Here is a 25665-nt window from a genome sequence, read left to right on the forward strand (position 1 = left end):
ATTTCCATTTAACCAGAACTTCCGGTACGCCTTGGGAAGATGAGAAGGGAATTGTGGGAATGGTGGTTTCTAACTGCTAAACCGTTTGGTAAGGCTGCATCCGGGTGGAATAGAGTATGGCTCTTGGTAAACGCTGTTTTAAAAACCCCTCCTCGCGGCTGCAGTTCTACCTTAGTTGACAAAATGCTGTGAGAGCAAAGCCAAGGGAGGCTTTGTTGTTGCGACCTGTCTTTGGATCTTCCTTCCCGTTACTTGACCTTGCCGGTAGGATTTTTTCTTTTCCTAGCTCCTTTCCCTGCTTCATTCCCACATAGGTCTTGCCTTTTCCTTCTCTTGGAAACGTTTGGTGCGACTTACTCAGGTTGAGTCCAGCCTGAAATAATCTCAACATCTGTTGGTTTCAGAATATCTCCAAATTTCCCCTCAAAGCCGTACTTGCCTGTACATGCAAATTTTTAGATATTTCCCCCCACTCCTCTTTCTCATCATTCTCATCTTTTGCTTCCTCGCCACAAGTTTTAGAGATTTTGAATACTGTGTACAGGTAGTCTTCGACTTACAATAGTTCATTTGGAGACAGTTCAAAGTTGCAGCAGCACTGAAAAAAGTGACTTATGACCGTTTTTCACACTTACGACCTTTGCAGTATCCCCATAGTCACAGGATCAAAATTTGGATGCTTAGCAAACTGATTCAGATTTATGACAGTTGCAGTATCCCAGATCATTTGATCACTTTTTGTGACCACCTTACAAGCAAAGTTAATGGGAAAGCCAGATTCACTTAACAACCAGGTTATTAACTTAACATCTGCAGTGATTCAACTTAAAAACTGTTGCACAAAAGGTCATAAAATGGGGCAAAATTTACTTAACAAATGTTTCACATAGCAACAAAAATTTTGGACTCAAATGTGGTTAAGGACTACCTGTACTAATTTGTGATTTTGAATTGTGATTTTGGAGGTTTTGAAAGGAAAGCAGTTATAATAAATCAAATATTTCTTTCTCTGGTTTACTTCCCCTGCTTTTAGTCATTCAAATCCAGCATGGCTTAGATTGTTTATTTCTTTATTTTTGTTTTCAGTTGCTGCCCCTTGATTATAGAATTACCCCGGATGTATTTTCAATCAAACTAATTTGACAGGATTTAATTTGAGCTAATGAAGAACTAGTCAAACCGCCCTACACTGTCAAAATGTGCAATCCTAGGCATGTCACTTCTTAATCAAACTGTATATGATCAAGCTAGAAATAATTATATTTTTAGAACGTACATTGCTGGGTGAGCTATTATAAACAATGGAAACACAAATAGCAGTCTGTTATTCTTGCTGTTCTACAGGCTAAAAGTATCTGATTTTTTTTCCTCCAAGCTTTATCTCTGTTTTCATTCACCACTTTTTAAAACGTGCTTGGTGTACCTTTTATAATGTGGTGTGTTTTATTGTTTATTTACAATATTTTATGTTGCTTTTCATTAAAAGAATGTCAACGTGATTTGCGGACAAAATGAAGAAATTAAAAGTAACTAAAGTAAAACAAACATAGAAAACATGAAACAGTAAAAATAAAACTGATTACAGTAAAGCACCATAACCAACAGTTGTTAGATCAGATGACTTTCAAAGGAGAGATCTGGGGAATATCTGGAGGCAACTCCCTAGATTATTAATGTTTATCAAAAGTTTGTAAAACTTTCATATAGGGAACTGCTAAATTCCCATTAGAAGTATGTAGTACCAGATTGTAAAGCATCATCAGAACATAATTATTCTGTAAGCTGTGCCTACAGACTACCAACTACCATTTTCTCTTAGAACACAGGGATCTATCTGACAGTGATAATTAAAATTATATCTAGGCATTAGTTTGTAATTACAAGAATATATACTATATTTAATGCTGCATGGTTTTGTATCTATTTATGCCAAGAAAAATAAACAAAAAAATGCAGGCAGGTCTGGAGTAAGTCATGTTATATATCTGAACTTACAATACATTGAGAGCTTTTAATGAATTATACCAGAATTCAGAACAGTTTTTTAGAATGAAAACTCAGACCTTCATCTTCAATATAAAAATCTACACTCTAAAGCTACATTTTCCTATACTTTGGCATGCTGTGATAGGTGTTTGCAGTGCATCTTCAATTTATAACATATTTAAAGAAATAAAATCGAATGACATTATTGTTTACAGGATGGAGACTTCAGATGATCCACAGATTGAACTCCTTCTGCAGCCTTGGGCTTCAGTTTGTTTTTCTGAGCCTACCAAACTTATGGCTAAGGCTTGGTTTTGTGATTCTAGCTATATCTTGCTCCTCTCTGACCTCAGTAATATGTGGTATGAAAGTGCAAATACTGAAGTAATACAACAGAGGTCAAAGGTAAGTAAAAAATTAAAATTATGAAATGATCATTCAGGATACTTTATTCCAAAGGTAGTCCTCAATTTACAACTGTTCATTTAGTGACTATTCAAAATGACAAAGGCACTGGAAAAAAAGGCCTACAACCAGTTCTCACATTTACAACTGTCTTAGAATCCCCAAAGTCACATGATCAAAATTAGAGTTTTCAGTAACTGGCACATATTTATGATGACTGCAACATTCTGCAGTTATGTGATCACCATTTGAGACTTTCCCAGATGGCTTCCAGCAAGCAAAGCCGATAAGGAAAGTTGGATTCACTTAATGATCAGCTGATTCACTTAACAACTGCAGAAATCGGGTGTGACTCACTTGCCTTGCTGAGCAATGTCAGTTCTGGTCCCAGTTCTGGTAGTAAGTCGAGGGTTACTTCTTTTCCAGTTTGATGGTTCCCAGATGTATTGGAATATAACTTGAAAAATTCACAGCCTGTATGATATTGGATAGCAGAAGTTGTAATTTAGGACAGTGGTCCCCACCTTTCTGGCTTGGTGGATGGGCGGGGAAGGAGAAGAGATGGTTCTGTGTTAGTGGCAGGGATGCCCACTAGCATATACAGCTCCATTTTGCGCAAGCGGTGTGCGTGCACATCCTCCGCTTGCAGAAATGGAAATTCACTCACAAGTGGGCGAGCCTGCCGTTCGTGCAAGTGGAGCTGCATGCATGCTCTTTCCCGCCACTTGTATGGCCTTGTTCCGAATGGGCTGTGGCCCCAGTGGTGGGGGTATTCATCCGGTTCGCACCGGATCGCGTGAACCGGTAGCAAGAATTTGGCATGGGTCGCTGAACCTGTAGTAAATTCTGGCTGGCCACGCCCCCCACCTGGTCGCCTTCCTGCCCAATGCTCACTCACCCTGCCCACCTGCCTGACATTCGCCTAAGGTATTTCTTTCTTTTTTCCCCCCTCCTGATAATCAGTTGTAGATAAGATCAGCTGTGCCGGGATTCCCCTTGCTGAGGCCCAGGAAGGCAAACAATGGAGGGAGGAGCTCAGCCCCCCCCTCCATTTTTTGCCTTCCAGAGCCCCAGAGGAGCCTTAGGGGAGCACCCCCCCAGAGGCTTCTCTGAGGCTAGGAAGTGCCCCAAAACGGGTGGGGGCTGCAAAAAAAGCCACGCCCACTCAGTCACATGGCCATGCCCACTAAGCCATGCCCACAGAACCAGTAGTAAAAGTTTTTGAATCCCACCCCTGTGGGGACCTCTGGTTTAAGATATCCAACCAAGGATGGGGGGGGGAAGCTGAAAAAAAATGATGACTCTACTTCAGCGGGAGTGCTATTAACCTAAGTTTAAAGGAAAATCCTAAGAAAAGGAATCTGCAGAGAAGTAATTCTGAATTACGAGAAGCAGATGCTACATAAATTGTCATCTTGCTTCTCCACTAGGAAAAAGTCATCCAGGTCATCCAGGCCTGAAATGAAATTATAAAATGAAATCAATGTGTTATTCCTGAAACAAACCAATTATTAAGAATGATGTCCAATCTGTACAAAAAAATGTAGTTTTTGAGAATATTGCTTCTGGATTGGGCAGAATAGGATTTCTTTAAAAAGGAAATGATTAAATCCAGTCTTCCAGCGATGTCTTAGCATGGACTCTGAAGCTTTTGGACAGTTTAGGTGCTTACATATACAGCTATGAAATGAGATTATATTATGTTCTTTGAAGAATATTATCATGATTATTTCATTTTATGTAGGAGCTGAATAAACGGCTAACTGCTCCTGTAGCCTCCATCCTGAACTGCCTGCGCAACCTGTTATCTCCTCTTCTGGAAGGGAAAGAAAACAGCTCTGTCTCCTTCTCCTGTCAGCTTAGCTCCAGCACATTGATACTCCATATGAAGAGTGAACTTCTAGGATTGCCCTTCTACTGGGATTTTCACTGTGGGGCAGCACCTCTTGAGATGGTGAGTTGAAGAATGATGTTTTCAGATAGGAGAACAAGTTGAAATGAAGTGAAAATGTTTGTTCTAGGGACATGATGATGTTTGGCTATCAGAAGGTTCCTAAAATCTCCTTGGGTTTGGAATTGCTTGCATAGGCACAAATTAAAGACAATATTGATGTCATATATTGGAGTGCCACTTTTCTATGTGTAGCTTTAGGTTCAACCCTGCCTCTTGGAAGATGCTCCAGTTCTACTAGTAGTAAATGGCTTATTTACCTATGGTTTACTAAATAGCCTACAATTGGCTTTCATATAACATGCAAAGTCAAGATAAAGCAAACCTTATTAACTAAATGAGTGATTGTGATATTTAGAGCAAAGCTACACTGATTATCAATTGTCAGAAGATCATCAATTGTCAGAATAGTGTTTTTTAGTGTAATACAGAACTTAGTGTACAAACATAGAAATATGGAGATATACATACAGGTGTATGTTTGTGTATCTCTATGTTTTTACACTATGTACTATATATACATATACATACATATATACATATATATATTCTTGTTGAGTTATCTATCTGCATCTGTACAGCTTCCAATCCACCTCTGTGCAGAAGGCAGAATATACATACATACATACATACATACATACATTTTCTTAAGTTTTCACGGGTACTTACATGTATGGTATTCAGCTTTGTTCGGGTATTTTCCCACGTCATTGTAGTTGTAGCTTTTAAAGTTGTAGCAACGTTTTGGCAGAATCTCATCTGCTATCATCAGGCTTCTGTATAGTGTTCATCTGTGAGTCAGACTTTTATAGTGGTTTCAGATTTAAATTTGGGGCAGCCTATTGCTGTGCCAGAATGGTTTTTTCTTCATCCTGATTGGTTGGGAGTTTTGGTCTGTGTTTATTGGTCTTGGAGTTTGCTGTGTTCTGCTTGATTGGTGTTTCTAATATCTTTTGTCTGTTTTGGGGCTCTTTTTGTATCTTGATCGGCTGGCAACATTGTATTCCTTTATTGGAGGCCTTTAGTGCAGCTTGGCTCCAGGTAAATGGACGGCTATCATTTGTTAGGAAGCTAGGTTTCATCTGGGTGCCTGGTTGGGGTGTGTTTGAGCTGGAGGTATCAGGGGGGATCTGTTTGTGCCCAGGTGCTTGTCTGGCTAGTGGTGTGGAGATTTTTTTGTTTGTGAGTGCAGGCTTCCAAATGATTGACAGTCTGGTGGAATCATCTCTTCTATTCATGCTTTCTGGTCTTTTTTCAATCTCTATGGCTTCTCTGATGATTCTGTGCCTGGGGTTTTCTATAGTGGCTAGGGTTTTGGTGCCATTGAAGTTGATGCTATGACCTGTGGCTTCCATGTTTTGGACTAGTGAGGAAGTGTGTTCCAGCTTTTTTACTGCATTTTTGTGTTCATCCAGGCGGGTACTTATTCTTCTATTGGTCTGTCCAATGTATGTGGCCGGGCATGATGCACAGGGGACTTCGTATATGCCTTGGTTTTCCAGGTCAATTTTATCTTTGGGGTTTCTAAGGATGGCTGCTATTTTTCTGTCTGTTTTGAAGCCAGTCTTGATGTGATGTCTGTGTAGTATCTTACTGATTTTGTCTGTAGTACTTCTTATGTAGGGCAGGATAGCTGTTCCATACCCCCACCCAATCAGAACACAGCCAAGCCCCCACCCAATCAAGTCACACCCCCACTAGCAGTTTAAAGGAAGAAGCAGCTGCAAGCTCACATTACTCTGAGAAGCACAAAGCCGAAGACACAAGCCTGAAGATGATGAATGAGACTTCATCGAAACATTGCCTAGATACTTCCAATTTTACGTGGGAGGAAACCCGAATAACCAAAGATACATATACATATACATATGTAGGTCTAGGTGTGTTCGGGTTTTTTCCCATGTAAGATTAAGAGTATCTTGGCGACGTTTGGGCAAGGTCCCACTCTGCAGTGAATTGGGTGACAGATAAATTTAATACATACATACATACATACATACATACATACATACATACATACATCTGGTAGAGAGAGGTTCCCTGAGGATGGGCTCCAGCACAACTGAAAGCTTGGAAGACTAAACCTTTGGTCCCGGCGATTGACCCAGATTGTATCCTACAACATTATCCTGGAACATGTATATTTGCCTTCACTCACAAGAGGGGATTGATTTATTCTCCAAAGCATCAAAGGGCAGGGCAAGAAGCAATGAGTGGAAGCTTTGTTAAAGAATAATCCAATCTAGAAATCATAAGCAATTTTCTGACAGGGCAATTAATCAATGGAATAGCTTGGAGTTGTAGGGGTGGTTTACTTTTGAAAACTAGAGGTTTTCAAAAGTAGACTGGACAACCATTTGACTGGGGTGGTTTAAGCTCTCCTGCCTTGAGCAGAGTGTTGGGCTAGAAGATCTTCAAGTTCCCTTCCAGCCTTATGATACTATCTTCTAAGAAAATGGCAAGTGGATGATGGTTCAAATCAACTCTGCTATAGTAAATGGATAAATATACCATACTTAATGTTTAATTACAAGTTTTAATTTTACTGTTGGTACACCAGGGGGCACTCCATGCTCAGGTAATGTACTTTTGCTGGTTCCCAAACATCTGGATTCCTTGTATTCTAAGTTCCACTATTACACTCATATTGAAATAAGAGACATGCCTTTTTTTTAAAAAAAATAGAGAGATGTAGTTAATTTTGCGATCTTGCAAGACTTGATAGTATTATTTTAAAAGAATTCTGGCCAGGCTGAGGATGATTTAGTATATTAAAAAAAATGGAGAGAACTAAATTGGAGGAGGCATATCTGGAGTATTACAGAAGGATAAGAAGGCTGTTGGTTTTTGCTTCTTAATACATAATACTATTATTCAGGATGAAAAAGAATTTAGGATTTTTCAGGGTAAGATGAATCTTACCAACACCAATTAATATAGTAGTATTTAAAAACTATGCATAGAATAGAATAGAATAGAATAGAATAGAATAGAATAGAATAGAACAGAATTCTTTTATTGGCCAAGTATTTGAATTTTGAGATTCCTTTTTGCAGGAGAACCACCCCCCTCTTCTATGTGGCCGGGGGGCCCTGGCCAGGGGGGGAGATAGGTTGGATGCCTCCTGCAGCACCCTGCCAGCCAAAATGGGGTGCAGGCCCATTTTGGCTGGTAGGGTGCTGCAGGAGGCTGTCCAGGCAAAAAAAAGGTGTGTGTGTGGGGGGGGTGCACAGCCCGCCCGCCCCCGCACTCCATTTTTGCTAGCAGAGGCACCTTTGTTATTTCCAGGCTGGTCTCGCGGACCAGATTTAAACGCCCCATGGGCCAGATGTGGCCCGCGGGCCTTGAGTTTGACACCCCTGAGATAGACTCTTCCGGAAGACAACACAAAGGCAGGAAGTATATGCAGTGGTTTGCAAAGAAATAATAGAGAAATCTTTTCAGACTTACATATTACTCTTGCTGGTTTCTTATAGCAGCCCTCTTTAAAAATGTTGAGGGGAAACATCAGTTATAAATGGTTGTTACTTGGTTCTTGGCTCTCTGCTGTCACTGCTGCTGCTACTTATGCCCTTTTTTCTCTACGGCAGATGTCCCGCCACCTTCTGAGGCCTCTCATGGCAATGAGTTTGGGCTTGCATGATCAGGTGCAGGAGTTGGCATCTTTGCTGCTCCAGAAGGATGCAGAGATTGAGGACTATCGGGAGAATGGCGCTACTCTCAGTCTAGGTGAGATGCTGTTTGGTCTCCACTGTGCTTTACCACTTTCCTTCATCATCAATGCTGGCCCTGAGGGGGTTCGACTCTTGGTCACTATCCAGCCTAACCTTGCCCCCCCCCCCCCCGGCTTTAAAAAAATAAAAGGCTTTTCCAAACTACTAATTGTTGTAGGGGACCAAAAATGTTAGATAGTGACCAGCAGCTGGATTGCTTAGGGCCCTCTCAAAGAGGTCTTTGAATGTGTGCTCCGGACCAAGAAGCTACAGCCAGTGCCTGGCTGTAGAGAAATTTGAATTGGGTAGGTTTTTTTACTTTCACATGTGTGAAGGTCCACTAAGAATTTGGAGCAAATGGAAACTGCTTTTCCTTCATTCTCTCCATCACAAAGTTTTAAATTTCAAAAGCAGCAGGGAGCTTGCAAGCATGGCTATTTCAAAACGCTTCCTATTTATTTTGATATTTCTATTGCAGAACGTCTAAAGACAGAACCCTTTAAGGAAGAATCTTTCCTGCACACATTTGAGACTAAGGTACAATTTCCCTTTTATTATTTAACATTTGTGCACTGGGGAAAAGACCTTTCTTTTCACCTGAGGGCAGGACAAGAAGCAATGGGTGGAAGGTAATCAACGAGATAAGCCACTTAGAACTAAGGAGAAATTTCCTGACAGTTACAACAATTAATCAGTGGAACAACTTGCCTCCAGAAGTTGTGAATGCTCCAACACTGGAAGTTTTTAAGAAGAGATTGGATAACCATTTGTCTGAAAAGGTGTAGGGTTTCCTACCTAAGCAAGGGGCTGGACTAAAAGACCTCCAAGGTCCCTTCCAACTCCTCTTCTATTCTATTCTATTCTATTCCTATTCCTATTCTATGTTAATGTGACAAATTGTATCATAATCAATTATGCACTCTACTGGTACATTGTTTTGGATGTTTTAATATTATATCTATGGGCATCCTATCTTATCCAATCTTTTATTTTGGTCCCATGCAGGATCATTCGATTGCTCTTTCAATAAGCTTCATATATACTGATGAGCATTGCTTTGGTTGGGCCATGGGAATGGGAAGGAAGGACTTTGTTACATTAAGGCAATGTGGCTTTAATATAGGATGATTTAATGTTTGTCTTTCTATGCTGTTATGCACTCATGCTTTGAACACCAAAGAAAATAAAGCATTGTTGCATTATGCTAGGTAAAGGAGCAGTTAGCATGATGTCTAATTATATCATGGAGAATAAATTAGCTTGGAGTTGCAATGATATATGAATCTTACCGATATAATATTGGCTTTATTAGATAATAATAGAAAGCAGTAAGTAAATAATTGAAATAATATGTGAAGTAGCTATTGATTCTGTGAAATTCTCATAACCTCAAAGCTACAATCTCCATACTTCTTTGAGAGGATATAATGTGATTAAGTTGATATCGAACAAAACAATTGGTATGACAAATATTTAAGAAATTATTTCCTCTTGCCTGCCATTACTATTAAGATTTCAGAGATCTCCTATAGAAACTTTTATCTTGATAATGCCAAATGGCCATACCTGAGAATATTAAACACTACTTATTGCTTTTATTAGCTTATTCTTTGTCAGCTCTGTTTATTATTATTATTATTATGGTTGGTTGCATAGTCAGACAGATGGTCAGACTGGATTCGGCACTCTCAAGTCCTTCCCAAGGACCCAACATTGTTAACTGATGGTGTTAAAGGTATTGTTTTGGGATGTAAACTGTTCCAAGTAGAGCTGCTTTTTGCAATTGATGGATGGTAATGTTGTCAATGCCTGAATAAGGTTGCTGGGCAACAGCCTTCTAACATGCTAAGGGACGAGAGCTGGAGATGTTTCACCTCCTTTATTACCATAGCATAGGGTATGCACAAACATGGCCAACACCTATGCTTGGTCAGATACATCTTTTGTTTTCCTCCACCAATACTCCAGAGCAGTTTCTCATTGATTTGCCAGACAGTTCCTTCAAGGGCCTGGTTGTTTACTGACTGTAAGAGCTACCAGAGCCCTTGATGAGACTGTACCCAAGCAGAGTGACAGAAGAGACCTCTGGTCTTATTTAGAAGCTGAGGCACCCTGAATTTAGTTTACATAAAAAAAGTAGTAAGAGTATTCTTCAGCCCCATGGTATGCAAGAACTCAGACTGGTTTTATCTAAGAGGTCTCATTTGGAAGTCCTTCCTACTTTTTCTCTCTCTCCGTCCCTCCCTCCCACCCCGTCTCCTTCTCTCTGGAGTGGCTTTCCAAGGCCAAATAGCCCATCTACATAATTTCCTTTAAAAGAACTGCCAATATAAAGCCTGACATTCCTTTTAGGACAGTACAGTGTAATTAACAAATCTGAAAGCAATTAATGTGTATAGTATGACTACCTCCCCCCATAGAAAATTTTATGCAGCACCTAGATTTACCGTTTGTCTGGTGGGGCCAATTCACTTTAGTAGTTCTCAGATTATGCAGAATGTAGCAATTGCCAAGTTATTGAAAGTTCTTCTCAATAAATTGTTCTAGTTGGTGATAACCAGGGAATTGTTCTTGGTAATTCGGTAACTGTACCTCAGTGAAAAATAAAATGTGTATAAAGCTTTTCTATTTAATCACAGACATCTCCAAGCAGGGCTGCTAAAGATTCCTGTCAGAAACTCGGGAATGATACTATTGATGGCCTGGTTCATGCAACACGTTTAACCTATAATTTGCTCTGTATGGTACTTGGCATGAAGCCAAGTGTTGTGGTTTATAAATTTTTATGGTTTAGTAAGTGGTATGAACAAAGCTGCACTGTGGCTTGTTCGAGAAACCATGTTTAAAGCAGCCATGATGTGTAAACCGAGCCAGCGTCATGCTCACTTGATGTATTATTTTTGAAAAACAGAAGATTGTAGACGTTTCCTTGACTTGAGCTACACTTTTGCCATAATTGTCCTTAGAATTCCAAAAATATATATGGACTAAAAAGACTAATTGAAAACCTTTGCTGAGAAAGGAAAGATTAGTGAGTCAGTGCTAGATTGTTGCACTGACAAGCTTTGAGAAAACTAAAGACAAATTGAAGATGATCAGAATAAAAGTTAGAGGAATCTAAGATTCTAGAGGAAGAATCACCCTTCAACAGAACAGGAATGTGTGGAAGTGACTATATTTTCATATATGTGAAATATTAAATGTTTCACAAAAGAGGACATGTGCCCAGGTGAGGTTCAAGAACATTTTTAATAGGCCAGTTGAGATTTTACTTTGAGAATTCCTCTTCAGTTTTGTAGGAGTAACAAGACAGTGAAAATGGGATATGTAACATCCAATGTGTTTTTAAAAGAGAAGGTTAATTTGTAATTATGTTCGTTATAAAATCTTGATTGAAAGCTTCTAGTGTTAACAGTTTCATGTGTGTATGAAGCTTCTCCATTCTGGTGACTAGATAACTATATTCATCAACTCCAACCAGCAGAGGCCACACATTTGGGGAATTATGGGGAAATCCCAGTACATTTAGAGGGCTCCACGTTGTGGAAAATTAATCTATGAGATATCTGTACTAGGCTAGACAACTGTTACCTCACTGAGTTGCTCTGCAGGAGATTTTCCTTGGACATTATGTATTGTAGGGTTTTATCAATAGTCAAAACTATGGCCATGAAAAGCTCTTGTGCTCATAAGATCCTGGGCTGAAAGCTTACATTGTCCTTGGTTAAGAGAAAAAAATAGCCATGTATTGCAAGTTGCTTAGGTATAACGGATTTAAATATTGCCTGTCTCTTGAAAAAAAAATTGCCCAGAATATTTTTAAGTACTATGGTCCTGATTTTGCTACACATCTGCCCATACTTGCACAATTTTCTCCAGCAAACAGGATGTGGAAAGGTGAAAGATCAATCTGGGCTGGACCAGAAGGATGTACCATCAAAATAAACAATACTGAAGAGGAAGATAAACAAACAGGCAGTTCCCCAATGTGCCTGTCACTCCTGGACAGGCTAAAAGCAACAAGTGGACTATCTATGAGAGTGTGGGTCATATTGACCACTGACGTCAGTAAATTCTGGGTCAAAGATATTATTAGAAGAATTGGAAAGATCATTGGGAGGCAGGGGTTTCTTGGTTGGGCCTGGGGAGGTCTAGACATGGGGTATATTTGCATGTCTTGGAAACTATATAGGGGCTGTGGAGCAGGAACTAGAAGACCCACTTTGGAATGTTGAGGTAGAGAACGTGATGTTTTTGGCCCTAACCTCTCGATGACTGAGAATTCTAGGAACTGTAATCTTAATACATTTGGGGAGGTGCTTGCTTGGGGAAAGTTTTTTATTATTATTATTCAGGGTAGGAATATAGACTGAAATAAAATCCAGGACTTATCCACATTTGACAGAATGTCACAGTATAAGCTGGCTGAAGAATAAAATTTTTGTAGACAATACTTTTTTGAAGAGAAACAAGGGTTTTTGAGAATGCTCTCACTATTTTAACCAATTATAATTCCAGGATGATTAACTTAACGTGTAACAGGCAAACCTTTTTTTGTTTTGAGGTGTATTTCAAAATTTAAAACAGCCTCTTGTTTGGGTCCTCCAAAAGTAAGTGGGCAGCATGGGCAGTGTTTGATTCTTCTGCAAAAAGTTTGTTTATTTATTTTATTTATTTGATTTGTCAATCGCTTACAAGATAATAGGTATAAGTATAAACATAGTTATGAATACATGAAATGGATACATATAAGAAAAATAAAAAGAAACAATAGGACAGAGACGGTAGGCACTTTGGTGCACTTATGCACGCTCCCTAAGTTCTTCTGTTGGGCATGGCTGTTCATCAAACTACTGGTTTTGTAGAGAGCAATCTGGTGGAGATTACTCCCTAGCTTCCTTGTTCATATGTGGGGGAGAGGGGGCAGGTGAGAACCCTTTCAAAAAAAAAAAAGGCTGGAAATACTCATCATTTAATTTTTTTAAGAATGTTAATGAGCCTTGGATGCATTTTTATGAGTAGCAGTGATGCTAGAATGTGATGCTTTATTGTGTCATCTGTCAATTTTTGCATCATGCTTTCGATACATGATTGGTACATGACACATATGAGCATTCCTGCAGTTGTTGAAGTTTGGTTGAAAATCTTTACTGCTGAGCTGTATTTGGTGGAGTCCCACTCAGTATTTGTTTTTTATTTGAGTTCCATTTGACCATTAATAAGGCTGCATCTGAAATCGTTTTCTTTTTCACCAGACTTTTTTTAATTGATAATTTTTCTATATCTCACATTGTTGTCACCTCATCGGGGTCTTTTTTGTGTCATATAGAGCCCTTGAAAGTTCGGTTTAGAAAATGGATTCCCTTAGGCAATAATTGTCAGTCTTTGTGTATAGGTGAGGGGGCACTATTTGTTTCTTGCTGCCATTGTAAAGGCTTTGTTCACTGCAGTTTTTTAGGCCACAACTATTCTGTTACTTTACTATTTGGTTGTGATATTGTGTAATTCTGTGTTTTCTTTGTAATGAACTGCCTGGAATCTTTTTTATTGTGGTGGTTTACAAATCTTGAATAACAAAAATAAATAAATAAAATGAATGACTAAGGCAGGTTCAATGCCAGGAAAATCTACTCCCCAAAAGTTTAGGAACCAACAGTAAAATGCACCGGTATCTAAAAAGAAGCCATTTATCATAATATGGCCTTCCTTCCAACCCTGCTGGATATGACTTAGAACAATACTCTCAAAGCATACTTATGCCATTATTCCATGAGAACACATAGTAATGCAAACAACAATAATAGGTATATTGAGTGGGTACTTTACATCACTTGAGAAATAGCACCATCATCCACAGGACATCAGGCATCAATACTTAAACCGCTGTCATGTGCAGAATTTTTCTCATCCAAGAAACTTCTTCAGTTCTATCCTGCCCATGAACCAGAGGATGCCTCATAGTTTTCAAGGAAAACTATGGCCATGGTGGTCTCAGGGATGCTTTTCCAAAAAGCAACTGGGCTTTCTTGTTTTTTGTTATTCTAAACCTCTTCAGTAATGTAGATATGACTTTCTTTTTTTTTTTGGTGAAATACTGGTGCATGGTCTACAATTTGGCTGAGATAAGTAGGATAAATGTAGGATAAATAAAACTTAAAACTTATCAAAGAAAGGTAGGCCCCATTCTGTCTAACACATAGTTTAATTTCTTGTGATAGTATGCGGGTGATCTCAAGGAACCAACTGGCAGAACAGGATTGTTTAGCCTTGATTGTAAATAGGTGGCTTTTTGTCATTGTGACCTGTGAAAAGATTAAACCTGTTGATCTCAGTTTCTTTGTTAAACTAGAAGCTCACTTCATGCCTATTAACTTTTCACAAGTCCCTCAATATTTAATTACATTATCAGGCCTGGGAGCCCCAAGGGAACAATGAGTTATTGAGATGGCTCCACAATTGTTAATATCCGTTGATTTCTCCTTGCGTTTTGATTATTATATTTATAATAATATAATATTAAAATAGAAAATATATTGTTTGCTTTCATATAATTGTTTTTAATTTTTTATTGTATGCCACCTGTCTTGGCAATAGGATGAATAAATAAAGCTCTTCTGTGAAAAGAGCCCCTATATGGTGGTTTTGCCACAGACTAGCTCCCTATCTTTCTACTGTCCCTTTCCCCATCAAAATTTGATGCCATTACAAACAGTGGTCAAACAGTGTAGCATGTATTATGATGGTAACCTGAAGAAGAGAGGTATTCATTATATAAAAATTCTTGCTTCTTCATGTGGCTGCTTGGAGCTAACTCACATAGAAGAAACATGTGGTATCTTTCAATCTGTGTACTATACAATTTTGAATGTTTTGAGAATGATTACTTATCTTTATAATTCTCCCCTTTAAAAGTTTCCTTGAATATGATAAGCATATACCAAATATAAAGTGGTAGGCCAGGATCTCTGGGTAATGGAGCAGTTCAGTATACAGCCCCACTTTGAATCACTGGTCATATGTGGCACAATTTGGAAAGAATTTTATTAGAGAGGGCAAAAAATGTGTCTAGCAATCTTGTTGTGACCTTCCTCTCAGATGTGTGTAGCAACAATATCCCAAGAGGTAAGTAGCTCTGTAAGGAGAGGTCCTACAGTACTTTGCCTTCTATTGCTAAAATAGCACCAAGGTCATTGGTGAAAGAGGTAGACCGGGATCTCTATAAAGTAACCTGCTTGTCAGAGAGGCCCTGGTTTACTGTTTAGATACTGCCTAATCTGCCTGCTATCATTCAAGAAATTAAATCAGATCTTCTCTAAAGCGGCTTGCTTGTCGGATTGATCCTGGTCTTCCAGTTAGAGAAATACCGGTCTAACAGCTATTGCTAAAGCAGCTTCCAGATTATTAGAGAATGTCCTAGATAAGGACTGCTTTTGCCTGTCAGGCCACTGTTTATTCCTATGTGGATCTGCCAAGCAAGTTGGACTAAGATTGCTAGAGTGATATTCCTATTTATACGAAGGTTGCATCAGATGGCTAAATTTGCTACTCTAGCCCTCAGAATCTGTGTTTCCCCAACCCCTGGGTACATTAGGAGGACAATTGGTGAATTCTTTACTGACTGGTCTGGTGATCAATCAATTAACTTTTCCTGCAGAAATCTGTTAGGACAGTGCCACCTACTTGTAATGTTAGTGAGGTATCTTATGCCCCATACTTTGCTGTTTCCTCACAGACTGGAAATAAACATATTAAATCAGCTATTATGTGGATGGGGTCAAAGTTAGTATTTTTCTATTTTTTTTCATTTTGTGTTTTTTAGAACTCATGAAGTTAGAAACTGAGAAACATAAAAGGCTGTTCAATATGGAATAGATTGCTAGTTCTTCCCCAACATACATAACATGGACTTTTCCATTGACTATGAATGAATCTGAAATTATCTGAGCAATGTTTGGTGAAGTCTCAAAAAACAGAGTTAAATTATCTAAAGTTATCAGGGAATATTGGTCTTAATTCCTGTCATCATAAAATGCACATGGTTGCTAGAAGCTGCACAATCCAGATTGCTTTTTATTATAACTTTTAACAGTTTCTTTTAAGGGCAAAATGTATATAATCTTTCCTTCTCCTAGAAACCATTAGTTTGAAATAGAACAAAAGGTATAGCATAGCCCCTGAGAGAGAAGCTTCAAACTCTAGGACCAGAATTTTTTAACCACCCTTATTAGGCGTTATATTTTGAATGTTACTTTAGACTGCCTAGGCTCCAAAAGGTTTTTATTTTTCATTATTTCAAACCCCATTTCTGAATGCTCAAGAGATTATGGAGAATACACTTTGGTAGTTTTCTACCCCTTTGGGAAGTCCACTCTTTGCTTTCTATTACTCACTAGTCAGCTCCCCATTTAGCAATAGCACTTAGACTTATATACCGCTTCACAGTGCTTTTACAGCCTTCTCGAAGTGGTTTATAGAGTCGGCATATTGCCCTCAACAATCTGGGTCTTCATTTTACTCACCTCGGAAGGATGGAAGGCTGAGTCAACCTTGAGCCTGGTGAGATTCGAACTGCCAAATTGCAGGCAGCTGGCAGTCAGCAGAAGTAACCTGCACTACTACATTTTAACCACTGCACCACCATGGCTCAAATCATTTCTTGATTTACAAGGTCTCTACTGCACTATAAAGCCATGGACCACTTCCAGCTCTGGAGGATGTTAACCATAATACAGTTAATCTTTGCTTAACAACTGGCCTTTTTAGTGACCAAAGTTATGCCTGATCATTTTTATGACAGGTTTGTTGCAGTATTCCTGTGGTCTAATAATGAAGATTCGGACACTTTACATCTGGTTGGTGTTTATAACTGTGACAATGACCCATGGTCACATGATGGCCATTTGTATGCTTCACAGCTGGCATCCAACAAGTAGGGTCACTGGAAAAGCCAGCAGTGAAATCATAAGTCTTGGCCGTGTCTTGCTTAAGAATTGTGAGTTGCCAGGCCTAATTGTGGTAGTTAAGCAAGGACTACTTGTACAGATAAAAAACGATGTATGGGAATATACTAAGGCAACAAGAACAATGAGAGAGAGAAAGGGTGGGGGGTAGATAGATATTCAGATTCAGATTATGACTGATTCTTTCTTTTTCTTGCCTGTTATCTTCCCTTTGAAGTTTAAAAATTACCAAATATCTAAATCTGAGCTTCCCTTAAAGCTAAGCTGAATATTACCTTTCTCATTGACCTGGGAACCTATTTTTGCCATTTTCTTCAGTCATGTTAGTGCATCAAATCAGATGCATTCCATATCTCTGAAGGGTTGGCTTCAGAGGACGAGGATTTTCAAGGAAAGCAAGGAAAATACTGCATAGGTGGTGATGAATGTGCTTGAAGAAATTTATGTAGTACTTGGGATGTATGCCTATTTTGAGATGCTATTGTAGTTTCATATTCACTTCGATATCTATGTATCTCTCTATTGTATCTATCTATCCCTCTATTGTATCTATCTGTCTATCTATCTATCTATCTATCTATCTATCTATCTATCTACCGACCTATCTACGTACCTACCTATCTATCTATATAGACATACCTCCCTATACTATACTTTTCTTTGGTGTAATTTTGGGGGGCTCCTTTCATATCCCCATTAATGGGCCAACCAAAGTAGTACCTATTTATTTACTCACATTTGCACACTTTCAAACTGGCAAGAGCTTTCAAGGTTGGAAGCTGGAGGGAAGGACAGGAGCTTGACATTCCATAACACAGCAGTACTCAAACTTCGAATGTGGACTTGTAAATTGTCAATTCAGCATCCTAACCACACCAGTCACACCAGTCACTACAGTCTATAGATACCTCCCTAAAATGTAACATATGAAGAGACACTTAATTACATAAGTGTTGTTATTCCAGTTAGATATATTGTAGTATAATAAATGGGGGAAAAAGCTAAATGATATGGATTTTCCAAATAATAATTATTTTAAATATTGTGACTTTTTCATTATCCACCACCTTGACATTCCTTGGATTTTATTCCTCAATTAATGGATTTATCACACAAGCTGCTTTTATCAGTCTCTTTAATTTGGAAACTCAATTTGCTTTAAATATCAGAAATATTTTGTTTAATTTTAAATAGTGTTTTAGATCACTGGTTTCTGATAAGCTTGAAAAGTACAGTGTTAATTTTTCAAGCTCATGTATGCTATTCTACTTGATAGGAGCATCATCTAAAGCAAGGGTCTTCAAACTTGGCAAGTTTAAGACTTGTGGACTTCAACTCCCAGAATTCCTGAGCTAACGTGACTGGAGGAGGAATTCTGGGAGTTGAAGTCCACAAGTCTTAACGCTGTCAAGTTTGAAGACCCCAAAATGCTACCTAAAGGATAGCATTTTGAAAAAGATTGCCTACTAAGAAGAATGTTTGGGGTAGTTTGTCCTCCTAGTGGTTGTCTTCTACTAATGACAAAATTTTCTAAACGTTCTTCTGATCTAGATTTACTCCAATCATTGGCAACTAATCTGAGAGTTGTTGTTTTTCAGATTGCTGTTTAGGGTTGAGATATATGGAGATCAGAATTGGATGCCCAGAACTTTTGTGGTTTTTCTAATGGGGACAAAAGTGACTCAGTGTAGGGAGAGCTTTTCCAAGCGCCAATCCCACACAGGAAAATATTGAAGAAACACTAGCCTCATCCCTCAGAGGCCTTCTTCTCAGCTCCTTTAGCTGGATGAAATGGCCATTATTCTGCCAATCTGCATATGCCTAGACTGTCCCATTCTATGTACAGCACTCATGGCTAAATATATATATATCTTCATGTGGAAAGTTCAGAGACATGCCCCATCTCTATGGCCTCTTTTCATGGCCAGTGCTAATGAGATTCACTTCTTCCCCAGCTGATGTTTTGTGGGACCAGGGGCTTGTCAACTGGATGATCTCTGGCATGGGTCTTGGCAAATATTTACCATAAAAATAAGGTGGTGGGGGGGAACAGGTTCCATATAAATTTAGAATCCTGAAAATAGAGATCAAGTGAGTGGGAGAAAAAGAAAGAAAGACCAAACCAGAAAATACAGCCTAGTCTGTTCACGAGCAAGGGAATAAAAATGGAAGATAAAATGAGCAAAACCTCGGCAGTAAAAACAGCATCTTGGTAAATAGTCTATTAAAAACCCAGCTGACCTGCTTTATGGCTTTCTTGGCTGCCATTCAGCAGGCGGGCGGGGGGAGGTAGCAGGAGCCGGCGGGCGGCTACTGCGCTCCCCTCTTGGAATGGGGTGTTAAATTTAGCCACATAATAACGGCCCTGAGGAAGCAGCCTCTTGTCGACCACACAGTAATTACTGCTTCCCTTCTGCATCTTATTTTCTTATTATGTGCCTCCTTTCCCCAAATGGTGCAAGAATTGTGCAAGAACAGTGATCTGATCTCTGCCTCATCTGTGGCTGCGACTTCAGTGAACATTTGGGAAGAATTTGAGGCAGTGCAAAAAACCTGTATGTGTGTATTGGGTGAAGGATTTAAATTGAACTGCTCTGGTCTGTTAACCTGTACATCTGTAATCTCGGCGTTGGGTGACGTTCATGGGGACCTGTCTGCCTTCCCCGCCCCCCAAAATTGGAAGACTAGGTAATAGTTTGGATAGTCAGAAGTCTTTAAGTCTGGTTTGACCTGTAACTCTTATATCAAAAATTTTGAGAGTTTCAAAGATAGATAGTAGGATAGACTTTAGAATGAGAATTCTTTTATTGGCCAAGTGTGATTGGACACACAAGGAATTTGTCTTAAAGTGTCTTCTAAAAATCTAGTTTAAATAATTGCTTTGTGAAGTCTTATTTTCTATTTCATTTACTTCTTAAACAAATAGGAGAATATTCCTGTAATGAGAATGTTATTTGATTGCATTAGAGTCTTTATTCTCTAATGCTATTCTTTATAGCATTCTATTTTAAATTTTCATAAACTACAGAATGGTTTAGGACAGCACAATATATGAATCCAGCCATTGTGGCTGGTTCAATAAAATATGGCTCCAACCAGCTAACTATAACTTAGTGTGAACCTCATTCTAGTGTTTTACGGAAAGACATCAATTCAACTTCAGGAAACAATGTCAACAAACTTTTAAAGAATGAATGTAGATGTAGTTGAATTTCTCTCAAACACTTTAAATGGTTGAAGTTTTTAAATAATATGATGTATGCAGAAGCGATTAATTGTCATATTTAAAACATTAATTTTTATCGATGGACCTTATTTTAGTACTCTCCAATCTGGGCTGCAGAAATCCTGATGACCAACAGAAGACAACAAAGTTTTGTATTTCTTTGCAATCCTTCTAGTGATTGTCTTGACTTTTCCAGTCTAAATATGAAACCTTTATTTTATACCAGGGCAATACTCTCAAAATCAGAATTCTTTTTTTTAATCTCTGCTCACAATTTTTTGGGGGGAGAGGAGGAATCTGCTGCATGTTTACTTCAATGAATGTAAAGCCATAAAGACCTGTAGAAATCTATAGTCTAATACAATAAAACAGCCATCTGTGTTTTAGTTATTGATATTTCTGACTAATCTTTTTTTTTTCCAGAATTACTCAATGGTACAGCTAATAGTAATACAATATAGTCCAAATCTAATGTACTCTCAGCAGCAAATAAAAGGACAGTATTAATTTAAATACAATGTACTTAAATTGTCACAGCATCCAAAATACCCCCTTCTCTAGCCAAGTTCTTTTCAGATGAATTGGGACCTCAAATCTTTGGTTAGCTGAGAATTCTGGGTGTTATTTCATTATATTTGGATGAAGCCTGTCCAGTGTCACTTAGCTGGTGTCTTCTGGTATGTTTTCCTATATAGCAGGAAATACTTGATGAATGGCAATGGTAAATCAACCTACATTATGACATAGGGGGCATGCATGGAAGACATAGTCTATCAAATAGATTATGATTAGATTAGATTAAGATTAGACAAAAAAAACCCCTCAGTTCCCCTTATCCTGAGGGCCAATGCTAGACATACCATTCTAAGCGAAGCAAAGCCATCTTTTGTGCTTTTATTTATTTTTATGTATTAATCAAATTTATATGGATGCCCTTCTCATGAAATGTGCCTTTGGGCAGTATACAACAATCCAGGAAGAAGAGGCAATAAGACAATCATTAGTTAAAACTATTACATAATAATGATTAAAAGGAATTAAAACTCAGAGAAACAAAGCTAAAAGAGGAGAATAGAATAATGAACTGAGGGAAGTTAATAATAAGAGAGCCACCTCGTGAGTTCACCCATCCCCGGAGTTCCCAAGCCTGTTGGCGTAACCAGGTATTGAGGGGATTTTGGAAGTGGTGGAATGATGGGGCCAACTTATCCTGGAGGGAGAAGATTTCACAATCGTGATGCCACAGCAGAAAGGGCCCGCTGTCTAAAACCCGCCAAAAGTAGCCCTGTAGACATCAGAACTTGTAACTTACTCATTCAGTGAGATCTGGTGAGATGGGAGGATGAAATTGGAGAAAAGTGGTTCCTCAAATAACCAAGGTCCCATGCCATATGGGGCTTTAAAAGTCCATACCAGCACCTTCAATTGGACTGTAAACAAACTGGTAACCAATGCAGCTCACGCTCTACCGGAAAGACACAGTTCATTGTGTGTCACTCCATTGACATGTTTATGTTAATAGGGTCTAAAAATGGTATGTGCCTCTCCTTATCATCATTGCATTACTGAAATATTTTTAAATGCTTGCAATCAACCTTATTAATTGACCTTTGGTATTTTTAGATGGCTTTCTTCCCATCAACCACCTACTGAGTCTTTAATTTTTAGTAATATATGCAGATCTTCAGGAGCACAGATAGTGAAAGTCCTAATTCTCTGAAACTAGGATGTTTCTAGTCTGGAGTTCTTTTTACAGCCCCTTCATTTTGCTGTTTCAGAATTCAAGAACAGAAATGTGCTTCACACCTTTTTCCTGCTCATCTTTACAAGCTTCCATATCTTTATGTTTGCGCAGGGAAGGGGTTTTTAGCCTTTTGCTTGTGCTGGTCCAGTTGGGGGACCCTTTTGGCAAGGCAACAACATTCCAATAAAGGTCTCGTTCTTGTGCTTGTTTTCCCAAAACAAAGGAAACAGGCTTGCATTGCTGGAAGTGGCGTGCTTGGGTTGTACTGCCTTGTTATCATCAGATAACCCGTCGACCCTGATGTTGCCCTGTTCCTCACCCAGCAGCCTCAGGCTAGGGGATGTGAACAGCTTCCGCACACTTGCCCTTGTGCAGATCTTCACCTTCCTTTCTGTCCATAGCTTACATACAGACACACATGGAAGAATAGCATTAAGAAAGGAGGTTCCTGAACCTTCTCCTTCTTCTTTTTACTCACCAATTGGCAATATGATTTAGGTGTTTGTGTAGACTGGCTATCATGGAGGCAAATCCTCTGGATTTCCAATATTGGGAAGGCTGTTTTTTATTTCACTGTGAATGTTAGGAGAATGCATTAATATCCAAGTACTACCTTGAGAACTCGTGGCATTAAAAAAAATCTTTTTAATCCTGCTTGATGAAGAGTTACAGAGAAATTGAATTCAAATACAATATTTTAGGTAATAATTTATTACCCAACTGTGGATTTTGTATATATGTCTTTTTAGCTATCCTATCTACATGTCACCTATATTATATATTTGTGTGGTTGGGATATCTCCCAGACCCAGAGCATGAGGGGACTGCATTCATACTGGCCTGCCTTGATTCTCAGAGGTTTCAGCACCACTGTCTCTGGTATCTTTCTGGTCTAGTCAGAAGGCTGTAAGTAGGAGACATTTTTATTAGGGTTGGTCATAGAGTCAGCCAGATGTTTAGACTGGATTTGGAATTTTTGCCCTGCTATTGAATCCTCCTAATTACCTGGAATAGGTAGATGTTGTTTAATAATAAAGTAATTACTATTTTATCTTGACTTTTTAAATATATTTGAAATTTTTGTCCACCAGTTGAGTCCTCCCAAGCAACCGGGATAGGTAGATGTTGTTTAATAATATAATTACTGTTTTATCCTGCCTTTTATATATATTTCAAGGTGATGTGCATACCTATTACCTAATTCTCTTGCCTCCTATGTTTTTACAACAATAACTTTGGGGAGTGGGTTGAGAAAGCCAGCCAGCCAGCTTTCAAAGATAAGGGAAGCCTATAATTCACACTTTCTTGGTTTCTATATTAGCACTTTCACCAGTATATAAAACTGGCTCCCCAGGTGTTAAGGCCAAGATGATAGGTGAGCCCATATTTGGGAGGAGAATGTGTGTTGATAGGCCCCAATTGTATGATAGTGGCATATTACTTTTTATGAGATAGTTGATACTATTGGGTTTTTTTCTTTGATTTTATTGATGTATCCTATGTGGAGTTGTGATCATGGGTAGCCTTATGAATTCCAATAAATAAATTTGAAAGCAGATTGTACGAATGATCTAAACTTCTATTACTTCTTCAGTTAACTAATTCAGTTTACTTAGCTGCCTACTCACAAGCAGCTCTGGGTAGCTAATAACATTAAAAGCAGACAAAGAAATACAAATAGTGTAAATCCATAAAATAAAAATGATCCAAAGAAAGATATACAAACACCTATAGTGCCAGTATCAAAATTCATTTCACATACATTAGCACATATTAATGGTTCATTTGGCATCTCACTTGGCCTGAGGGAAGAGTCAAGTTTGCCAAATATTAAAGGTATGTTTCTTGGGTCCCACCAGAGGAGTAGAAAGAGATAGTCCCTCATATGGCCTGGTCTTTAGTCTGTGCATGAAGGGCTTCTCAGCATTGCCCTTAAACAACTCTGCAGAGCTGATAGTTGATTTATGCTTTCTCTTGTACTGTGTACTCAGTCATACAATCAGAGGCCATTGATGTCACAATTTCTATGGACTGGAATATTTAATCAGTGATTTAAAGCATGTCTTCAAAATATTAGCTTTGACTTCTCCTAGTTTCAAAATTTGCAAAATTCTGATTTTTGCACCTGGAGAAAAATGCTAAAGATGTGAAGACTTTATGCACATCTTATGTAGTACAGTCTGAATATAAAACATGATTATTTTAAACATACAATATAAACCTTTTATCCCAAATCATATTTTTGATCTTTTAGCCCAGCATTGTTTCCTTTAACTTTTAAAAGAAATTAAATATTAAGTCTCTGAAATCTTCTTTAATTGCATAGAAATTGTATAATATGTTTAGTGCTGCCAGTGTTATCTTTGAACTCGAGTTGGATCAAACTCTGCATTCTTTATATCTGTTACTAGGATTTTGATGCAAACTCTGTCTTCATGTCTTGAAAATAGATCTCTTCAATTTCTGAGGATGAAGAACATTGTTAAAATTTATTGAATTACATTAACTATAATCAGGTGGCTGGATTCCTGAGACAGCTAATCTTGGCTCATCCCTATCAGATTTCAGGATTTAAATGTGGCTGGGAAGAGAATGGTTGTAATGAGGAGAACAATCAATGTTAGGCATGGGTGGACAGATTAGAAAGTTGGTGTGACATGCAGTATAAAACAAAGTATTTGGGACAAAATAATAGCAGATAGTTTGTACATTCTTGCTAATAAATCAACACAGACATATTCTTGTCACCAGGAGTAAAACTCAGCTTTAGATTTCACCTTTCATCTATTTAATAGTGGCCTCCTTCCATCAAATTTAATGTTCTATAATATTAGATAACTACATTATAGTAACCATTTTGGGAGATCTCTGGGGGCTTCACCAAGGCTTTCAGGTCCTGGATGTGAACTGGGGCCTGTGGTTGTTTATAGAGAGTCTTATGCATAAATCATCTGACATAGTTACCTTGGAGCACTAGAATGTGTGTGTGTGTGTGTGTGTATACACTTTCATCTAAACCTGGAGATAGATTTTATATGTATGTATGTATGTATGTATGTATGTATGTATGTATGTATGTATGGTATTCAGCATTGTTCGGGTATTTTCCCACGTCATTATAGTTGTGCTTTTAAAGTTGTAGTGACGTTTCGGCAGAATCTCATCTGCCATCATCAGGCTTCTGTATTGTGTTTGTCTGTGAGTCAGGCTTTCACAGTCGTTTCAGTTTTAAATTTGGGGCTAGCCTACTGCTGTGCCAGAATGGTTTTTTCTTCATCCTGATTGGTTGGGAGTCTTGGTCTGTGTTTATTGGTCTTGGAGTTTGCTGTGTTCTATTTGATTGGTGTTTCTAATATCTTCTGTCTGTTTTGCAGCTTTTTTTGTTTTGATTGGCTGGCAACATTGTGTTTCCTGTATTGGAGGCTTTTAGTGCGGCTTGGCTCCGAGTAAACAGCACACATCCCAAAATCAAACTCACCATGGAAATGGAAACAAACAAACAACTACCATTCCTAGATGTACTAATCTACAAAAAAACAGATGGCACACTAGGATACACCATATACCAGAAGAAAACACACACCATCCGCTACCTCAATGCCCAATCTCACCACTACCCAACACAGATAAACTCCGTGGCCAAAACACTAATTGCCAGAACCAAACGCCTGGCAGACAAG

General features: G+C 38.5%; 1 protein-coding gene across 2 annotated transcripts in view; it reads left to right on the forward strand.

Annotated features, from left to right (window-relative positions):
* The window catches only part of NHEJ1 (non-homologous end joining factor 1), a 92515-nt gene continuing 66850 nt past the window's right edge, over positions 1-25665 (forward strand). The window contains exons 1-6 of one of the 2 annotated variants that reach the window (XM_087920570.1): positions 1-264; positions 2202-2391; positions 4136-4345; positions 7933-8071; positions 8534-8592; positions 20337-20631. In XM_087920570.1, coding sequence (XP_087776696.1) covers positions 2203-2391; positions 4136-4345; positions 7933-8071; positions 8534-8592; positions 20337-20561 — 822 coding nt within the window. In that variant the 5' untranslated portion in view covers positions 1-264; position 2202 and the 3' untranslated portion in view covers positions 20562-20631. Of the gene's footprint in view, positions 265-2201; positions 2392-4135; positions 4346-7932; positions 8072-8533; positions 8593-20336; positions 20632-25665 lie in introns of those variants that run through there. The other variant, XM_026708014.2, reaches the window with a different exon arrangement.

Source organism: Pseudonaja textilis, chromosome 1, assembly GCF_049901715.1.
Source record: "Pseudonaja textilis isolate UNSWEBS1 chromosome 1, rPseTex1.2, whole genome shotgun sequence".
NCBI lineage: Eukaryota > Metazoa > Chordata > Lepidosauria > Squamata > Elapidae > Pseudonaja > Pseudonaja textilis.